This window comes from Oncorhynchus keta, chromosome 32 (assembly GCF_023373465.1).
Source record: "Oncorhynchus keta strain PuntledgeMale-10-30-2019 chromosome 32, Oket_V2, whole genome shotgun sequence".
NCBI lineage: Eukaryota > Metazoa > Chordata > Actinopteri > Salmoniformes > Salmonidae > Oncorhynchus > Oncorhynchus keta.
The window spans coordinates 7,286,351-7,307,140 of record NC_068452.1 but is presented as its reverse complement, the minus strand read 5'-3'; the positions used below and the strand labels follow the sequence as shown (position 1 = coordinate 7,307,140).

At 43.6% G+C, this 20,790-nt stretch overlaps 1 protein-coding gene across 6 annotated transcripts in view; it reads left to right on the top strand.

Moving 5' to 3' along the window:
• LOC118365719 (E3 ubiquitin-protein ligase SMURF2-like) overlaps positions 1–20,790 on the top strand; it is a 107,613-nt gene that overhangs the window by 52,981 nt on the left and 33,842 nt on the right. For 3 of the 6 annotated variants that reach the window (XM_052490612.1, XM_052490613.1, XM_052490611.1), the window contains exons 2-3: positions 14,039–14,077; positions 16,736–16,844. In XM_052490612.1, the coding sequence (XP_052346572.1) occupies positions 14,039–14,077; positions 16,736–16,844 (148 nt within the window). Of the gene's footprint in view, positions 1–14,038; positions 14,078–16,696; positions 16,845–20,790 lie in introns of all 6 variants that reach the window. The other 3 variants (XM_052490610.1, XM_052490609.1, XM_052490608.1) reach the window with 1 other exon arrangement.

The window sequence follows — 20,790 nt, the reverse complement described above, 5'->3', positions numbered from 1 at the left end:
ATCCTATTAGTTTATATACAAAACCACAAAGCGCTCTGGCACGTGATTGATACATTTTCTGGTTAGGCTAGATGAACCGTATCATTGAACAGCCGAAGCATGAAACCTTAATTTGGAAAGTACAAATGATGGAGCTCTAATTTAGCGTCTATTATTTTACCTGATTACAACCATCAGCTAGCATACTTCTCCTACTGCGCGTATTCTGTAATACTCTGTATTTACACTAGCCTAGCTCCCTCTTGCTCACTCAACTCCCTCTCTCCCAATGGACAAACCCTCCCTCCCGCCGTCCTCCCCTGTTTGTCAAGCAGCGTGCCAGCTTGTGAGCAGCGGCGCTGCTCTGCGTTCCACTCCAGATTCCAGATTAGCGTCTGGGCGCTGATGATGGGCGTGTCAGCTGGAGCAGCTCTGGAGCAGGGAGCCATGGTTAAGGCGGGGCTATTTTAACGGATTACATAATTGGCATCCTGAGTATTTGTAGAGCTGGGAGGCTCTACAAGGGAGTAATGGCTGGCCAAATGAAGTGTGCTGTAGATTAGAACTCTTGTTTGATGTCTTCCGCTTCAGTTTGTATGTGTGTAGACGGCCCGGGTCGTTCTAGTTTCTGTGTCAGTTTACTACCCTAAACTTCATACGTACATGCCTGTATGTATAGGAGTGCGGTGTGATTGGGTAGGTTTCCACTGAAAGCCGACAGGCCAGGGAGAGAGCCGTGGTGGAGGGGAAGAGGAAGTCTTTTGTTTGTACTGGAACAATGCTGTGAATGAGACAGTGTGGGGCTGAAACAGGAGTCCAAACAGGACAGAGGTGACTGATGGGCGTCTACAGGCCCTGCCGGTAATGAGGTTTGCAACGTGGGTGGTGTGTTGGGAGATGAGTCTTGTTCGAAAGCATGGCTTGGGTCATAACACAGATCCCATTGCAGGGAGGTGGGTGAGGTGCGTCTCTCTCTCGGCAGCTGCATACATACACTCCTTTTGACTTATGACCTAAACTAGCTGGGAATCTATCCATTGACTCTTTTCTCCCTTGTTTTCACACACCCCCGCTTCCTCAAAAGCAGCCCGTCCTTCCCCCTTCTCAGTAGTTTTCCATCCCAGCCCACTTTGACCAGTGTAAAAGACTATGACCGTGTCACCAAAGGTCTCCAGACTGAATGTCTAGAACATTCAGCTTATCCTATCCCAATCCATTGGAGGTCAATTGCTGAACTAACGCTGGATCAGTGTTCTGCTGTCTCATTAGGCTAACATACAGTTGAGTTGACAGGGTAATGTCTGACTGCATAGATGGCTGTAAATATTTCACATACAGTGCCTTCAGAAAGTATTCATACACCTTGACTTATTCCACGTTATGTTGTTACAGCCTGAATTTATTAAATCTACACACAATACCTCATAATGACAAAATGAAAACATGTTTTTAGAAATGTGTGCAAATGATTGAAAAATAAATTCAGAAATATCTCATTTACATAAGTATTCACAACCCTGATTCAGTACTTTGCCGAAGTGCCTTTGCCATTGATTACAGCTGTGAGTCTTTCTGGTTAAGTCTCTAAGAGCGTTGCACAATCCAGGTGTGGAAAGATTTACTCATTTTTCTATTCAGAATTCTTCAAGCTCTGTTATTGTTTTTTTCATCATTGCTAGTGCCATAGACTTTCAAGTAGATTTAAGTAAAAACTGTCACTTGGTCACTCAGGAACATTCGCTGTCCACTTGGTAAGCAACTCCAGTGTAAATTTGGCCTTGTGTTGTAGGATATTGTTCTGCTGAAAGGTGCATTCATCCAAGTGTCTGGTGGAAAGCAGACTGAACCAGGTTTTCCTCTAGGATTTGACCCGTGCTTAGCTCCATTCCGTTTCGTTTTCTCCTGAAAAACTCCCCAGTCCTTAACGACTACAAGCATGCCCATATCATGATGCAGCCACCACTATGCTTGAAAATATGGAGTGTGTTAGTCAGTAATGTGTTATGTATTGGATTTGCCCCAAACAACACTTGTATTCAGGACAAAAAGTGAACAGCTTATTTTTTTGTTTTCGCCCCAATTTCGTGGTATCCAGTTGGTAGTTAGTCTGGTCTCATCTAGTGTGCGATGGGACATGGACATCCCTGCTGGCCAAACCCTCCCCTAACCCGGCCAATTGTGCACCGCCCAATGGGTATCCCGGTCGTGGCCGGCTACGACAGAGCCTGGACTCAAACCCAGAATCTCTAGTGGCACAGCTAGAACTGTGATGCAGTGCCTTAGACCACTGCAACACTCGGCAGGCCTCTTTTCCACTTTTTTTGCAGTCTTACTTTAGTGCCTTGTTGCAAACAGGATGCATGTTTTGGATTATTTTTATTCTGTGCAGGCTTCCTTTTCATTCTGTCCAATTAGGTTAGTATTGTGGAGTAACTACAATGTTGTTGATCCATCCGAAGGAGAAAACTATTACAGCCATTGAACTCTAACTGTTTTAAAGTCACCACAGTCCTCATGGTGAAATCCCTGAGGTGTTTCCTTCCTCTCCCGCAACTGAGTTAGGAAGGACGCCTGTATATTTGTTGTGACTTGGTGTATTGATACACCATCCAAAGTGTAATTAATAACTTCATCATACTCAAAGGGAGATTCAGTGTCTGCTTTTACATTTATTTTTACCCATCTACAGTACCCGTAGGTGCCCTTTGCGATATATTGGAAAACCTCCTTGGTCTTAGGTTGAATCTGTTTGAAATTCACTGCTCGATTGAGGGACCTCATATTATCTGTATGTATTGGGTACAGAGATGAGGTAGTCATTTAAAAATCATGTTAAACACTTATTGCACACAGTGAATCCATGCAACTTATTATATGACTTGTGACACATTTTTCATACTGAATGTATTTAGGCTTGCCATAACAAAGGGGTTAATTTCAGCTTTTCATTTTTCATTAAAACATCATTCCACTGGCATTGTGTGTAGGCCAGTGACGACAAATCTCAATTTTAATACATTTTAAATTTGGGCTGTATGTGGAAAGTCAAGGGGTGTGAATACTTTTTCAAGGCATTTTATGCCTTAGATATGACTAACTTGACACCTCAGTGAGCAGTGTGTTTTTTAGCGTAACGCCATAAAATCATGCCATAAAATGCAAATCTCATGCACTCTGTGTTACATTTTAATCTCTTCCTCCTCTGGGTATTACTGTAGGTTGGTTCCTGCTTGCAGGGGGGAGCTGGGTCTCTGACTCTGAGGACAGTAAACTAGAGGTCGACCGATTTAATCGGAATGGCCGATTTTTTTTAATTTGGGCCGATTTCAAGTTTTCATAACAATCGGTATTTTTGGGCGCCGATTGGCCTATTTTTTTATTTATTTATTATTTTTTAAATGTTTTTTTTTTTATGTATTTATTTATTTTTAAAAAAAACACAACAAAAAAACAAATAGATATTTATTTATTTATTTTTAAATGTGTTTATATATATATATATATTTTTAAACACCTTTATTTGACTAGGCAAGTCAGTTAAGTACACATTCTTATTTTCAATGACGGCCTAGGAACGGTGGGTTAACTGCCTTGTTCAGGGGCAGAACGACAGATTTTTACCTTGTCAGCTCGGGGATTTGTTTTTGCAACCTTCCGGTTACTAGTCCAACGCTCTAACCACCTGCCTTATATTGCACTCCACAAGGAGTCTGCGTGACAGGTTGACTACCTGTTACGCGAGGGCAGCAAGAAGCCAAGGTAAGTTGCTAGCTAGCATTAAACGTATCTCGTAAAAAAAAGACTTGGGAGTAGTTGTTCCGCGGCTTTTGTGGAGCGATAGGTAACGATGCTTCGAGGGTGGCTGTTGTCAATGTGTTCCTGGTTCGAGCCCAGGTGGGGGCGAGGAGAGGGACGGAAGCTATACTGGTACACTGGCAATACTAAAGTGCCTATAAGAACATCCATGTCAAAGGTATATGAAATACAAATGGTATAGAGAGAAATAGTCCTATAATTCCTATATTAACTACAACCTAAAACCTCTTACCTTGGAATATTGAAGTCTCATGGTAAAAGGAACCACCAGCTTTCATATGTTCTAATGTTCTGAGCAAGGAACTCAAACTTTAGCTTTTTTACATGGCACATATTGCACTTTTACTTCTCCAACACTTTGTTTTTGCATTATTTAAACCAAATTGAACATGTTTCAGTATTTATTTGAGGCTAAATTGATTTTATTGATGTATTATATTAAGTTAAAACAAGTGTTCATTCAGTGTTGTTGTAATTGTAATAATAAGCTAAAAAAAAAAATCTTCCGATTAATCGGTATCAGCTTTTTTTGTGGGGGGGGGTCCTCCAATAATCGGTATCAGCGTTGAAAACTCATAATTGGTTGACCTCTGCATTGAACCATTTTGTTTGTTCTGCGGGCCTGCAGCATCTGGTTGCACTGCAACCGTCTGTCTCCAAGAAAACTCTTTATATAAAATAATATTCTAATGTAAATTGATTTGTTACTTTTGCCTTTTAAGTTTGGCTAGGCTGCATCTTACTGTACTTAGCCTAGCTTATAGGCTATTCATATTGCTGCAATGTTTCATGCTATAAAATCTCTAAATCCGCGCTCCAAAGTAGAAGACTTCTTAGCCGTAGTGTATTGACCGCGCTAATTTACTACCGACATAAATTCGCACACTAGCTTCTATAAATGGCAGTATAGAGAACTGAGGGACGGAAATGCAAGTTTGCGATTCATGTGGGAAACAATGTTGTGTTGACAGTATTTAATCCCCCCCTTAGATTTTTTTATTTTGTGGGTAGATCAGCTTTAATAATGCAGATTGTGGCTTCTTCAATGTAAGCCTCTGCATCATCTCCAATCCATTTTTGTGTGTGTGTGAATTTCTGTCCTTCAATGCATTTGAGCCAATCAGATGTTGTGACAACGAGGGGTGGTATACAGAAGAAAGCCCTATTTGGTAAAATACCAAGTCCATATTAACGAAGGAAAGAAATTCCACAAAATAACTTTTAACCAGGCCCACCTGTTAATTGAAATGCATTCCAGGTGACTACCTCATGAAGCTGGTTGAGAGAATGCCATGAGTGTGCAAAGCTCTCATCAAGGCAAAGGGTGACTATTTTGAATAATCTCAAATATAAAATATATGTTGATTTTGTTTAACACTTGTTGGGTTACTGCATGATGCCATTTGTGTATTTCATAGTTTTGATGTCTTTACTATTTTTCTACAATGTACAAAATAGTAAAAATAAATACCCTTGAATGAGTAGGTGTGTCCAAACTTACTGTAGATTTTCCAACTGCTGTTTCACAAAAGTTCTATACGTATATTTTTTACGGTCACATTTTTACTAAGAGTTTTATTGATCGGTTGACTATGACTTTTCTAATCACCCAGCAGTGCTATTTGCAGTGTTAGCTCCAGATAAATTGGCAATTTCTTTCAGCCATTCCTGAACCTGCGACCAAAAACTAGCTAGATATGTACAGTACCAAAACAAATGATCTAATCATTGTCTCTTCGCAGCAAAATCTGCAAAGCTGGAATGGTTGTATCCCCCATATATAGAACATTTTATTGGTTGCAAGAATTTTGTATAATTGAAATTGAAAAACTAAGTTGACAGTCTTTCTTAAACAATATCCTTTTCTTTGGTAGTTTGAAAAGACAATCCTCTAAAACCTTCACTAAAACACGTTCTACTTGTCCATCAAGATGCAGACTATGTCAATATGGTGCCATTTTCGCTCAATGTCAGCCCTCTGTGGACAGACACTGTATGGGATTACGTTTGGCAGTGTCTAGTCACACCTAGAGTTAGAGAATGTAAAATGGCAAAGCCAATAGGCCTACTTGAACTGGACTGAAATTAATACCTGTCAATGATCTATTTTTTTTTGGGGGGGGGGGGCAGGTAGCCTAGTGGTTAGAGCATTGGACCAGTAACCGAAAGGTTGCTAGATCGAATCCCCGAGCTGACAAGGTAAAAATCTGTCGTTCTTTCTCTGAACAAGGCAGTTAACCCACTGTTCCTAGGCCGTCATTGTAAATAAGAATTTGTTCTTAACTGACTTTCCTTGTTAAATAGGTAAGAAAATTGCCTACAAGCAGAGTTTTGTTAGCATGAATAATTTAGAAAGCATGCATTCGGCATAAAAATAACCTCCTGAATCGGATGATGGGATTTAAGAATGCTGACTGCAGGGATGAAGTTACTTCAATACAATAAGCTTTGGTTTGAGGCTCTACTATCTAAGCATTGCTCTTCCAACAATAAGGCATCTTTGGAGGCTGATCGGCCCTTTCGCCTACAATCACTGCAATTCCTTCTCAGTCCGCCAGCAATTGTATTCTAACGTGAACAAACGGACCTGAAAATGGCCTAGTTGACTGTGGGAGACTTGCCCAGTCACGCAATCTCCACCAGCTACCTACCAGGCAGCCACAAACCTTTGGCTCAGGGTGGTTTAGCCCGGTATGGTTTCATCATACCGTAATCATGATTTTAAGAGGCCTGGGGTGATTGTAGTTAGTCCCCTCATTGGACTCACTTATCCCGATTTCATCATGTTGAACAACACAGATGTCCTGCAAGGCTATTTGAACATTTCCATTGTGCAGTGTGGATGTGTTTTTTTTTTATATATTTTTTTTAGTAGGCTTATTGCAACATATGGTCCCCACTCGACTTCACAAAGCTAACAGTGAGGTACACTGTCAGCAAAGAGACAGAATTTCTGTCCTGTTTCTGCCAGAGGGACATTTTTATTTATTTATTTAGTCATATTTTTGTGTTCAGGACATTCCGGAAAACCTCCTGGCTCTATAATGACCCTTAGCCCTGGATGAGGGGTAAATGTCCACAGTGACGTGGCCCTCAGGTATAACTCCTAAGGGAGACACAATGGAGGGGAGAGGAGCTCTGAGTTGACCTCTGTGGTGGATGGTGATGACTCAGTGTCTGGACAGTCCATTGAGTGGCCACCGTCTCTTGCCTCGTCACCCTCAGTTGGAAGATAAAGTTGTTGACCTTTACTGGTTTGGCTAGGAGGTAGGCCTAGTCAAACATGTGCAAACGTTATGGTGGTTGAACATATGGTTTGGGACTCTTGAACATGTAGCATGTGCAATATTTTTCTTTAGGCCATGATTTATTCATCCATTCGTAGGCCAAGTTCTTGTAAGGATATGATACATGATCTTAGCTAATAGTACCTATTTAGGCCAAAAGTGCAGAAAGGGATTAGATACATTTAAGCACACACAGGAGCAGTAAAGACTGAAAGACGATTTATGGTCCGGCATCTGCAGTGGCCGTACAGCATTTACAGTGATGCAGCCTCCGCAGAAGTCAGAGCATTCATACTTATTGAGATTCTTTGAGCAGAGCGGAGTGTGTCATACGCATCCAACACATTTGGTCTGCACCACTTGTAGTGATTCAGGACTAATCTCGGTAGCCAGCCTAGACCTTACTACTTCTAAGACGTTGGAGTCGGTTTCCCAGTGCTTGACATAGCTCAGCCAATATAGTGTGAAGTAAAAAGGTGGTACCATTTTCCCACCTGCATCTCCACTTCAACCCTTCATATATATATTTTTGCTTCACGAGCTTGTCCCGCAACTGCCTCCTCTTCTTGTGGCAAGCATCCGTTTCCATAGATGCGGTAACACACACTGTCAATGGAACTCGACCAAAACATTGGAAATGCCATGGAAATGAGTGAGGGAAAGATTCTGAATCTCTTCATTGCCCCCAAGCAAAATTAGCCTGCATTTAGGCTATTTTTTTGTGTATTTCACACTGCATTAGTTAAAAATGACTACCACCACCGATTTCTGTATGCTAGCTATGCTACCAGCTTTTACGAACGGGAGTTAGCATATAGCAGTCTAAACCTTACAGGGAGGGGACAACTTTATATAGATATTTTTCATCGAAAACAGACAAATATATCCAAATCCGACTTTAGTAACCACATTGTGGTTCTGTTAAAATACATCAATCATGACAGATTTGACAGATATCCACTTTGTTAGATCATATTTGTTGAATGTGCGTCAATTTGGCGTCCTATCCTCCACGGTTTGCATTCCATTGACTTCTTTACCGCATTTCTCCCCATTTACCTCTTTCCAAGAGTTCAAACAATCCCTACACGAGGTGTCCTAAAGATGTTTTATATTTGCGAACGTGTTCTGATAGCCTTTTGTCAAAGTTCTACATGTTTGTTGTGAAGGATGTTGCAAAGGAAGTGAGTTTGTGTTTATACAGGAGGTACTGCCCCAAACTACTGTCAACCAATCATATCAATACGGAGCCCTCCACATTGTTGCAAAATTTGGGAGGCGCACGGCATCGACCGACAGAGCTCGATATGGCCTCCGGAGCCTCCGCGCTGCATTTCCGGATCAAGCATAAATCACGTTTTAGGAGTGACCATCTACAGCAGGGTTTCCCAACCCTCTCCTTGGGGCCCTCCCAGACCTTTCAAATGTTTTTTTAACCCTAAAATGGCACACCTGGTTTAATTAGTCAAAGGCTTGATAAGTTGACTAATTGAATGGAGTGTGACAGTTTCTAGGGTTAAAACAAAAATGTGAAGGAGAGGGTTGGGGAAATCCTGATATTTAGGGTATCCCCTTCAGAAAAGGCTTAAAGAGGATTCCTGCTAGTTTGACATGGGCTGTCAGCAGGTTCTGTGTTTACAAGAGGCTCCACTGACCCTTGTTTACCATGTCAACATCCGAGAACGCTTGGTCCTCAGGCTGGGCTGAGAAGTGGTCACCTCAGTTTCCCAAACTCGGTCCAAGGGACCCCAAGGGTTGCTAATTTTTTGCCCTAGCACTACACAGCTGATTCAAATAATCAACTAATCGTCAAGCTTTGATTTGAGTCGGCTGTGTAGTGCTAGGGCAAAAACCAAAACGAGAACTGAGTTTGGGAAACACTGCTTTAACCCATGGAAGCTGCAGCCTATTCTGCCTACCTAATGCTGAATTGAAATAATGTTGATTTAATTTCTTAAAATAAAATTGAAAGTATTAGGCAATAGGCCTGTAGGCTACTGTACTGGAAGGTTGTCATCTTGATATTTCCCAGCCCCAATCACGTGATTTAATTCTGTATCCCCACTCATTATCCAAAAGTGTTTCCTATGAAGTCAATCGCTGATATTGCTTCCCAGAAAACGTAACCCATCCCGGGTTGAAAAGTTCATCTGAACTGAGGAATTGGGGATGACTTATTTTCGGGGGTGAAAAGTTCACCAGTTTATTAATAATGCAGCATGTTGGTGTGAAGGAGACTCAACAGACAGCTGTCTGGGGAGTTGGTTTTAAACAGTGTTAGGGCTACTTCCCCTCCTAGCTAGACGCTTCCATAATATCTTTGCATGTTAGAGATACGTATTCTGTCTGAGTGTAGCTTCACCCAGAGAGGTCAAATGGAGTTTGAGGCTTGAAGTCCCTCACAGCACGGCTCTCATGAGGGTGGTCCGTAGTGCCATATGTTATGTAGGCCTTCACACTTTTATAAGAGGTGTGTGTAGACACACACTTACACATTCAAGATATCCCGTTGGCATGCACGGTTGCTTTCAGAGGCATGGAAGTACACACCTTGGGCCCTCATAGGGTGTCAACTCGGCAGGGTGCCACAAAAACTAAACTTGGTGTTTACGCCTTGAAGATATACAGGCCTCTTTGAAGGCTGAACTTCAGCATTCATCTGAATTAATATTCTAGACAAGAATGGCGTCTGCTGGCTCCCATTTAGAATTGAAATGGTATCCATATTTGATGAGAAGCCGCTCACATCAGAGACATTTTTGAATTTTGGCGTTTTCTTTCACTCGACTTCTCACATAAAATCCCCCTCATCCTGTGAGTGCCTCCATTCATTGGAAGCTTCGTGGCCAATTCTGCCCGGTAACAGTGCATCTGGGAGGTCAATGATGTGGTGATTGGTGAAAGAGGCTTTTATTTTAGCATGGTCAGACATTGGAGCAGGGTGCAGGTAATCCGCTTTTCTCCATTAGCATTAGGGTAACATGAGATCTACTGGTACCGACTTTACTACGGTGTGCTGAATGGAAGGGCTTAGGGTTGGTCAAGTCTCTATGGGTTGGTCAAGTCTCTATGGGTTGGTCAAGTCTCCATGGGTTGGTCAAGTGTCCATGGGTTGGTCAAGTCTCCATGGGTTACTACCTCCCGATTCCCATCTCCATGGGTTATGACCTCCCCTGGAGGTCACTGTGACATGTCCCACTGAGATTTAACTCAGAGTAATCCTAACCTTAACCAGGTCATAATCCTAACCTTAACCAGGTCATAATCCTAACCTTTACCAGGTCATAATCCTAACCTTAACCAGGTCATAATCCTAACCGTAACCAGGTCATAATCCTAACCTTAACATTACGGGAATTAACAAATATCTTATCCTGTATCAGTGGTTAGGGGCACCCTAAGGATCTGGCCATCCAGCCTGTCACGAACCTTACAATGACTGATGAATTCACTCAGGCTAAGATATTTAAATTGTATTTTTTTAGCAATTTGACTGTGAAATTCGTGGGATTTTGTGTTCCTTAGAATCAGCTTTTGACAGCATGTTGCTAGCGTTTAGAATCACAAATCAATTTTCAGTATATAAGCCTACACTTGCTTTAGCCAAGACTCCGACCTCTTATGATGCTCGTTTTCTCCTCATTTCATCCTGACGACATGTCCATTTGGTCCCTGCAGGATCAGTTTAGTCTATCTTGTGTTCTTGGCTCATAGCCAAACTGTCGGCTCTAACAGTGTAATTTCCCCTGACGAGCTGATTGGTCGTCGTCACGGTGTCATTTGGTTTGTGTCGTGATTGTCTGTGTCATGATGTTGTGATTCTGTTTGATTGGCTGTGTAATTTTGGTCGCTGTCCTGGTCTCCGGATTAAACGGCGCGATTTGAGCCGTAACTTCCTTGCTTTGTGCTTCACTGTGTAATTCTCCTAGTATTTTGGTGGCTGTCTTGTCCTCCTTTGACATTCTTGTGTGTAATCAATTTTCACGTTGTCTCCGTGACGTGTGCATGTGTGTTGTCTGGCCCGGCAGCCTGTCTGTTGGGGCCTGGTAAGCGTGACAGTGTGTGTGTGTGTGACAGACTGGTTTTTCCTGGCAGTATCATGACTCTGTCGGTGCTTAGTGTGCTTCTCCCCAGCCTCCATACATAACTCCATGGTGAGACTGGCTCGTTCCACTACCCACCCTGCTATTCCTTTCCCTCTTTCCCAAAACAGACAGAATCACACAAACCACCAACTTTCTGACCTCATCCAGAACTTGTGTGTGTCTGCCATACATTTTATAGCACTCTTCCTCCATGACAGCCTGTATATGAAACTGGCAGACATTTGAAAGATAGTGTACAGTACCTAAGAGAATGCAGGCAAGTCTGTGTTATGGCTATAAGTCTCTCTCAGGATCCTGTCTCTGGCTCGTGCGTGTCTCAGAGTGTTCGTGTGTGCGTGTATGTTGCGGTATGGGAATGGAAAGTGCCCCATCACCTGCTCCCTACTCCTCACCCTGCATAAATAATGACCGTTGAGTCTGTGGGGCGTTGAAATGTGTGTGTCGTGACAGACACTGCAGACATTGAGTGAGTGCATACTCCAGCTTTGAGTAATGAGGTGGGCTTTGAGAGTAGTGCATTCCCAGGGACCACGCGGCTGTGTAAAGGATACCCCCCCCCCAGTCTGTGTCCTCCCAGCGCCTGCAAGGGAAAGTACCTTTCCTGTCACTTGTCAGTATGGGGAGCATTGTAGTTACGCTAATTTAAGTTGGCAAATTTTGTACGTGTGTAGTCTAGTCATAGGTTTTTGTGGTGTTGGATACCAGACATGTTGGATACCATGACTGTAATTTCCCTTTTGGGATTAATAAAGTACCATCTCGCACCTCATCTCTGTCGGGTCGACTGTTACATTTCACCTGTCACTTTGCGGGCATAGGAGAGTAGCCAAGACACTGCGACACAGCAGTTCTATGATGGAAGGAGACCCAGACACCCCTCGTCTCCTCTCTTCTCCCCTCCTCTGTTTTGTATCCTCACATTCTCCAGGGTCATCCATCTATCTGTCTGGGTCAGACTTTGGCCCAGACTCATCCAGGCTCGCGGTGAGTTATGTCGTCATGGAGGTCAGACTCCTAGACAACACTGGGGCTGCTACAGCCTTCCCTCATCAATCCCTTCCCCCCCTCCATTGCTCTACTGTTCCACCCCTAATGTCCCTCAATCAGCACCAGTGGTCTTGACGAGACCGGCCAACTGGGTACCTCCCAGGGTCCAGAAACATCTCCTTGGAATGGCTGTCCACTCCTCTGGCTAATGTGTAGGGGCCTGGCTGGGGCCTGTTATCTGTCTGCTGGGTGGGGATGGGGTGGATAGAACTAAGTGTAGTGTGTGTGTGTGTATCCAGATTGTCATACCTTCATACTGGGATTCTGTAATATTCACACGGAACACAAGGGGTGCTGTTTTCAAACCCCACTGATACTCTGTAATCCAAAGGTTATCAAAGCTAACAAGTAAATGTAAAATCCCATAGAAAATGCTAATGAGTGCATTGCCAATATTTTGTTTAGGTCAGAAACTGTACTATTACAAGTAACTCCAAAATGCTACTCACAGTTTGCTGCAAGCACAAAACAAATATTTCCCAGCAAGACTCTTGATCCACAAAGGTATTCTTCTCTTCTGTTGTTAGCTCTGAAGAAGCTAACCACTTGGCTAACTAGCTACCAAATTAGCAAACCAAATGAACAACCGCAGAGCATTTGGCACATATATTAGACAGTTAACTTAATAGTTCTAAGATATCTAGCTGGCACACCTGGCGCATGTTGCAGAACAGTGAATGACTCACAAGGCTCCGGTCTCTTGTCATTGTGTGCTTGTAAACAAACACCATGTGGACTGGGGACCACCTGTAAGCTTCATAATGTGACAAGTGAAATGAATAAGGTAATGTTCTTTATCTCCTAACATATTGCACAATTTGACTGCAGGTATTTTACTTATGTAGCTACACATTTTAAAACGTATTGAAAAACTTAAAAGAAATTGTTTCAACGGTATTGGAAAACATTCTGTGGCTTTTTCCAAATACCCCAGTATACGGTATACACGGTATACCGCCCAACCCTACTGAGTTCTATTGCTACCTAAAAGAACTTGGCAGTCCTAGGAAGACATTCCATAACTCTGGCCCAATTTGGCTCACCTGGACCCCATTACACCAGGAGAGAGATTTACTGAGATGGTAGAGAGAACTGTGTACGTGAGCGAGAGAGAGCTCGACATAGTGCTCCTGCAACTCATCTTTTCTTCTCTTCTGGAAGCCATTGTGTGTTGGCTCTTGGCTGTGATGCTTACCTCAGGGACTCACTCCGTATTGGAAAGAATGCTTGTCTGCTCAATATTTTACAAGGGAAGCCTCTCTAACCACTCTCTCGGCTAGCCCGTAATGGGCGGACAGACTGACAGACAACAGGGGTTACCCAGGGCAACCATGAAGACGACTAACTAGAGCCAAGCCAGAAATCCTCCAATAATTGAGCTGTTAAATGTTTTGAGGGAGCACCACCCAAAAGTGAGGTTATCGCAAAAGGGGACTGGGATTCTGAGCAGGAATCCAAGGCACTGGCGGGGATCAGATTCCAACCTGAAGTTGGTTCTCATTTCATAATATCTGTCGGACTTCAAATACCTGGAGTGAAGGATTGAAATGGACTGTAGCTTAGACTATTTGTGTAGGCCTAAACTGGACTTTGCCTTCTCATATAGGTCTAACAGTGCCCCTATTTGACCCACATGCTGTCTCTTGTGCTTTTGGTTGTTTTATTTAATATGTAAGCTCATAGGGTTTCTCCCCCCACCACAAGCTGCTTTGTGTTGTATTGAGAATTCACTAATATTGCTCTTCCGTTGTAGCACACCGATCATTTTACTCATCTAACGTTTCTTCTTCTCTTCCCTTCCAGTGCTGTGTGCGAAGAACTTGTCAAAGAAAGACTTCTTCCGTGAGTAGTAACCCATTTTTTTTTTTTTTTTGCATCAGTGCTATTTCTGTCCTGCCCCCCCGCCCCGTGCATTGGGATGGGATTGTCAGCTAGCTGGCTGGCTGGCTTTGAAGCCTTCTGTAGATGGAGTCCCATAGGAGCTCAATCTGCCTGCAGTATTGGCTGACGAATACAGATAGAACACATGATGCACATCGCTTGTCCCCAATGCTATCCAGTGAGGTGGAAGAGCATCGGTGATGAGCTAGTAATGCCTGACGTATGCTGTTATGACCAACACGGATGAGCCATTTGAATATAGTTTTAATGTTACTCAGTCATTAGGCAGACTGTGAAAGACTACCGGTCGTTAAGTAAGAGACAGGAACTTCAGTTATCTTCACATTGGCTTTATGCCAGAGGGTCTGGTGTAGTTTTATATAATGGTGAGACGGAGATACTCACCACAAAAAAATACCTCTGATGGGACACAAAGCACAGGCACGTCCCCTTCAAAGGCTAAATATCATAGTGTGTGGTTTTGATTTTTAAAAAACTGAATTGGAGCATTCTTTAGGCTATACAGTTGCACATCTCCCTTGAGACCGTGTATTGGATTACTGTGGGCTTTAAGGCACAGTTTCCTGTAAATGACACACACAAACACACACACACCTGCAGAGGGAAGTCCCTGCTTCCTCTGCCAGTATTGCATTGGGGTGAATGTGACTCAACAAGTTTGACCTGTGGGAGGTATCATTGCCTGGAGGCACACACACACACACACACACACTCCTAACTATAGTAACTGTGGAGCACAGTCAGTGTGTGTGCGTACCAAGTTTCCGTTAGGACAATTTGGCGCCGAACAACGTGACGTGTAACATTTTTAATTTCCCGGACATCCGTATGCATTGGATGCGTAACTCCGTTAGGGTGTCTACCCACGGTGCTCAAAATCACATTTGGATTATTGTCATTCATCTTAACAGATTGGAAAGGGCCTGTAAAAGTTGTAATAAAGTAGAACAATGTTCTTATACCAACATGACAGGTTTTTATTGAAAAGCAAAACATTACCCGTTGTGTATTCATCCCTGCTATAAATCATCAAAAAATATAATTTAAAAAATATTTAAATATTTAGTGTAGAAAAACAAGTCTCCTACATAGCAAAACACAAATTCAAAATATCATATTCATATAATACAATTTGCGAATGACCTGACCTATAGGCTATTTGTATGAACACTTTTAATTAATAAATAGCAAAACACAGCTGTTTTCAAATACAATCTAGTCTTTCTAATTTAATTCAGCCTAGGCATGAACATTTTAAGTAAGCCTAATAACTAACAAAATATGGCTGTCTATGAACACCAGGGCCGGCCGTTCATGACTACAAACGATCCAGCTTTTTGTAGCAGGTTAGGATAATTAGGTTAAGGTTAGGAAAGAGTTAAGGTTAGCTAAAATACAAAACAATTAAACTTTTTATGTTAATTTGACAAAAGCTGGATCCCTTCTTGTCATGACTGGGCCGGCCCGCACCCTTCCCCATTCCTGCTGTTATTCAGCACCTCATCAGTGGTGGGCCGAGTGTCTCCTCGCCAGGCGCTGCAGTACCAGGCTCTCCTCCAGAGGGCGTCCTCCTCCCGTCCGATAAACGTCCAGGGGTCAGGCCATGGAGCTGGGCTCGCTCTCGATGCCAGAGTCGGAGATGACGGAAGGGGAGCGGTTTAGGGTCTTGGAGCCACAAAATTGAGGAATTTTAAAGCTGATGTTGAACAATCAAAATCTATATGCAAATAGACATTAGGGCTTGTTCATTGCGAGGTGTGTGTGTGTGTGTGTGTGTGTGTGTGTGTGTGTGTGTGCGCGCTGCCGTGGAACGACATGCTTCTGAGCTGCTTGCTCAACGACAACTACACACAATATTTGCTATATATAATCTAAATGAATAAGTGAAATAAAGGTCCATTGACAATGAATGTTTTGTATGCCACCTTATGACTCAGTTTCTATTGAACTGTATTCAAATTCAACAGCTATCATTTTGACGCGCACATACATATCCTCCATTTTGGCTCCAATTTCAGCTATGAGCTATAAAAAATAGTCTCTCTGTGTCTCTCTCTCTCTCTCTCATATTTATATATATATAAAAACTCCAAGTAATTTATTGGGTTCAATCACCAACGTTTCGGCATCACCCTGAAGAAGGCACAGCAGTGCCGAAGTGTTGATTTTACCCAACTTACTGGGAGTTTATATATAGAGTTGTGCGGCTCCATCTTTATAGCTTATAGTTTATTCACTGTTAGTCAGCACCTCTACTTAAAATACTTTTCTCTGGGTGTGCGCCAGCTCATGTTTGTATCCAATTTCAGCTAGAACATATCTTCATGTTAATTAATATTATTATGTGAATTTATCTATGTCTGATGATAGTCATTTGTTTCAATGCCATCAGCTTGTGAATACAGTTACCTCAACTCATTCAGGCATACATCCTCCATTTTGTCTCCAGTGGCAACATAAAATCTCCATTTCATATAAACATTTATTTTCCATGCTAGATAAATGAACCATACTGTGAATGTAGTTCCATTGACTCCATTGTTTCTATGCCATCCACAGTTGTGAATACAATCCTCCATTTTGGCTCCTCCTCCACAGGGCTGCCTGACCCCTTTGCCAAAGTGGTGGTGGACGGCTCGGGGCAATGCCACTCCACAGACACCGTAAGGAACACGCTGGACCCCAAGTGGAACCAACATTACGACCTGTAAGTCAGCAGGGAAGTCTCTAGACTGGGGGACCACCTTAGACCAATAAACCCTTATTTCACCATGTCTTTTTAGTTCCAGTTTGCCTCGGCAATTTATCCTTTCTGATCTACAATAATGCCTAGTACGCAGTAGAAGCATCACCTCGTCCCCAGGGAGAACGTCTGGTGTGTGAGACTAAGAAAGTAAGGGACTAGGGTCTGGATTTGGTGAAACTCGCTGTCAACTCCTGAAGAAGCCACTTCCTATGGATGACAAAGAACCACAGACATTTGTTAGCACATTCTTGTTGTCTATGGTTTTCAACATTGTCACACTGTTCTGGTTTCATTGACTAAGCTGTGGCGTCTCCGATCTCCATGCGCTGCTATGATAAGCGTGCGAGGAATGCAGCAGGTTACCCTCCCTTCCCGTGCTAATGTGCAGGAACACCCACCATAAACCATTTGAGGCCTTTTGACTGGGCTGCTGCACGCTCACTCTAAGGCTAGTCCGAAATGGCACCCTATTTCCTATGTAGTGCACTACTTTTGACCAAGTAGTGCACAATATAGTGAAGAGGGTGCCATTTGACGCAACTCTAGTCTAACCATTGGGACTGTCCGAATGAAATGAGCCATGTGTTGTGAATGTTGAGCAGCAAGCTTTACGTGCTCTTCTTGGGAATAATCGCCACAGGACCCAAAGGACCTACTGGCAGTGAGTTACAGGAGGGGGAAGAGAGGGATGTAGAGGGCGGGAGAAGAGGAGAGAAAGCTAGACATGGGGAGAGACGGGAGTGTGTTACAAAAAGCATTGGGAAACTATGCAGAGATGTGGGTGTCTTGGCACCAAAACACTATGCACAGATTGAATAATACAGGGAATGTGGGTTACATCATCAATTAGGTCCCCAAGAAAGACAATGAAAAATGTCATTAAGTTGGGCACTGCAGCGGGAAGACCTATTTGCTAGCTTTGCGCGCACATGTAGATGTCTCTCGCTTTGTTTGCATGCTTGTGTGTGTGCTTACACACCTGTTTCCCCCACCCACCCACCCCATGCTTGTCTTCAAACGCTCTCCTCTCCACTGGTCCCGAGGGAGTCTCCCCTGCCAGTGACCCCAGGGCTCTGTCACAGGAAATGGCTGACATGCCAAGAAGCACAGCCACAGATGGAGCCTTCAGCCTCAGCCTGTTGGCTGGCAGGTTGCCACTGCTCTCCACACCTCCCTCTTCCACACCAGGCCAAGCTAAGTGCTCAGCACACAGGCAACCCAGCAGCCCACTCTCTGTGGGTCTGCTACTGTAGTGTAGTCTACCCCCCCTCTGGACTACAGACCGTTACAGCAGAATACATTCATCATTCGCCCTGCATGTGCATATTCATGGAAGGGACTGTACTGGTGTACGAAATACACCAATCCAATGCCTTTTGTTTGAAATGCATTGGGTAGAGGGTATGAGTGTACACTTTCAAGAAATAGGACACAGTCAAGGAGTGTGTGACATACAACCACTAGTGCTTGTGTACTGGAAAACTCAGCCTGAGCATTGTCGGTGCAGGTTTCACGAATACAGTCGGTGAGTTTGCAATTATTGCGTAACTTATGTAGCTATACGTTTGCAGACAGAGGCCATTAAACCCGAAAAGAGAGAGCAGTCAAAACATGTATAAGTTCAGACAGTGTTTGGAGCTTGAGGAGCATACATTCTGCCCCGCTCTGTTTTCATATTCGCTGCGTCAGCGCCTGCAGCAGGGCAGGCTGCATTAGAGCGCCAGGTCATGTGGCTCCCAATGGGATGCTAATGTGATGCTAATGCACTGTATATCCCTTAGGCAAGCTAGAGACGTCATGAATAGTGAAGGGGTTGTTTTAGAGCACAAGGCCCGTAAGCGCTCTCGCTGCCCTCTGTAGGAACCAATCTGGGTGTAGACGTGACCCATTTTAGCTTCATACGGTATGTTAGAGCCCTTGATCAGTTTTATACAGTAGGTGGTATCTCATATTTCTATAGAGAAAGCCAATTGATATGACAGACGGTTGCGTTTTCAGAGGCCTTGATTGGTGAAAACCCATTCCCACTCCTTCTCTCACTGCACCAACCACGCTATCCTCCTCACCAGACTCCTCCCTGGTTCCCTAATCACTCGTCCCTCTTGGCCCAGGAAACCCAGAGCAGGTGGCCGGCCGTGCTGTCATATCCCAGAAGGCAGAGTTGGTCTCGCCAGCCGTCAAGGGAGGAAGTGTGACCGTGTCGTCTGCCAGTCTGTCTGGGCCGTTGATTAGTCTAGATGTCTATATCTAGCCTCATTACTTTTAACCCAGTCTGAGCTGTCAGACCGGCATGACTGGGCACCCACTGGCATTACTAGATGTCTCCCATTGTGCCACCCCAGCTCACCAGTCACCATTAGTCACAAACCAGTAAATTGGCTAACTTGTTGCGTCATCAGCCTATAAACTGATCTAAGGCCAGTGTTGAGTGTTCCATCCTAATGGTTGAGGTAAGGTAGAGTAAACTGATCCTAGATCTGTGACACTTACAATGAAAATCTCTTCAGACTAGCTAGACTGAGGCTCAAAAAGTAATACTTACCTCATACTGTGGTGTGATCATATAGCTATACTTAGCCATATGCACGGACAAGTGGGTTTGGGTCTCTCTCTCGCTCTCTCTCTCTGTGGTTTTTTTCTCCTCCTTAATTTGCTGCGGTAAGCACTGTTCTAATCACCGGCTCTACCTGCAAAGCCAGACTGCACATGGTTCCACAGATGCGTGTGTGCACGCACCTGTGTGTGAACGTGTGTTTATGACTGTGTGTGTGTACACGTGTGTCTTCCTCAAGTCATTTTGACTGAGGAAATTGTGTTTACCTGTCCTCATTTTCAAAGCCTCAGACGCTAGGTCACTGTCTGGTCTGCTTTCTCATTTCCCCTTAAACGCAGCCTCGGTTTGCAACACACACACACTCCAAATCATGTTGTTGGCCCATACATTACCACCACAGTGTAGAGGTGGAGTAACTTGGCTAAGTTTGAAGCCTTTATCCGGATCTAGATCAGACAGCAGGCGGAAATTTCAAACCACAATGCAAGGCTTTTAATATGAGAAAAAAAAACCCAGCTTAGATTAAAGTTTTATTTCATTTCTGTCCGTCACTCCCTTTAAAGACGGAACAATGCAAAAAGACATACGCCTCTATGGAAGCATTTATTATGTCCACAGACATCAGTTGCCAGTGATATTAGTATCAGATATTTGAGCAGGCTTGTCTTTTGACAAAAGGAGACACTGTGAGGTGAGCAGATGTGAAAACTGACTAGACGACCTCTTCCCTGTCCCTATAACAGTATGGGCCATGTGCATTTTCTACGTGCGCTCTGGGAAACCCTTCTCCTGGAAATCTTTCTCTTCGTGATATATATGTACCCATGGAAGAGGGCTGAGTTGGGAAAGCTGTAATTAGACCAGTCGGTGTGTGTGTGTGTGTGTGTGTTACTGTAAGTGCTGTCTGTCTGGGGGACTGTGGTGCAGGAGAGCGAGGGGAGACTAAGGGTTCTCCTGTCTGATTCATGATGACTAGGCTGACCTTCTAGCCAGACAAGCAGCTTCATCATCGTGGACAGTTAGCACACTGTAATCAGAGTCACTTAGACCTCAGAACCCCATCCGTACATTCTGTGATGTGACGTTGTGTACACACTTGTTTCTTTAGTAGGTCATCCTCTTCGGTGTGTATGACATGTACGTCTCTCCCTTCCAGTTCTCTGCTGCCAATGACTGGAACGAATTGCAAAAATCCCCGAAGCTGGAGACTTATATTTCCCTCACTTACTTTAAACATCAGCTATCTGAGCAGCTAACCGATCGCTGCAGCTGTACATAGCCCATCTGTAAATAGCCCACCCAATCTACCTACCTCATCCCCATATTGTTTTTATTTACTTTTCTGCTCTTTTG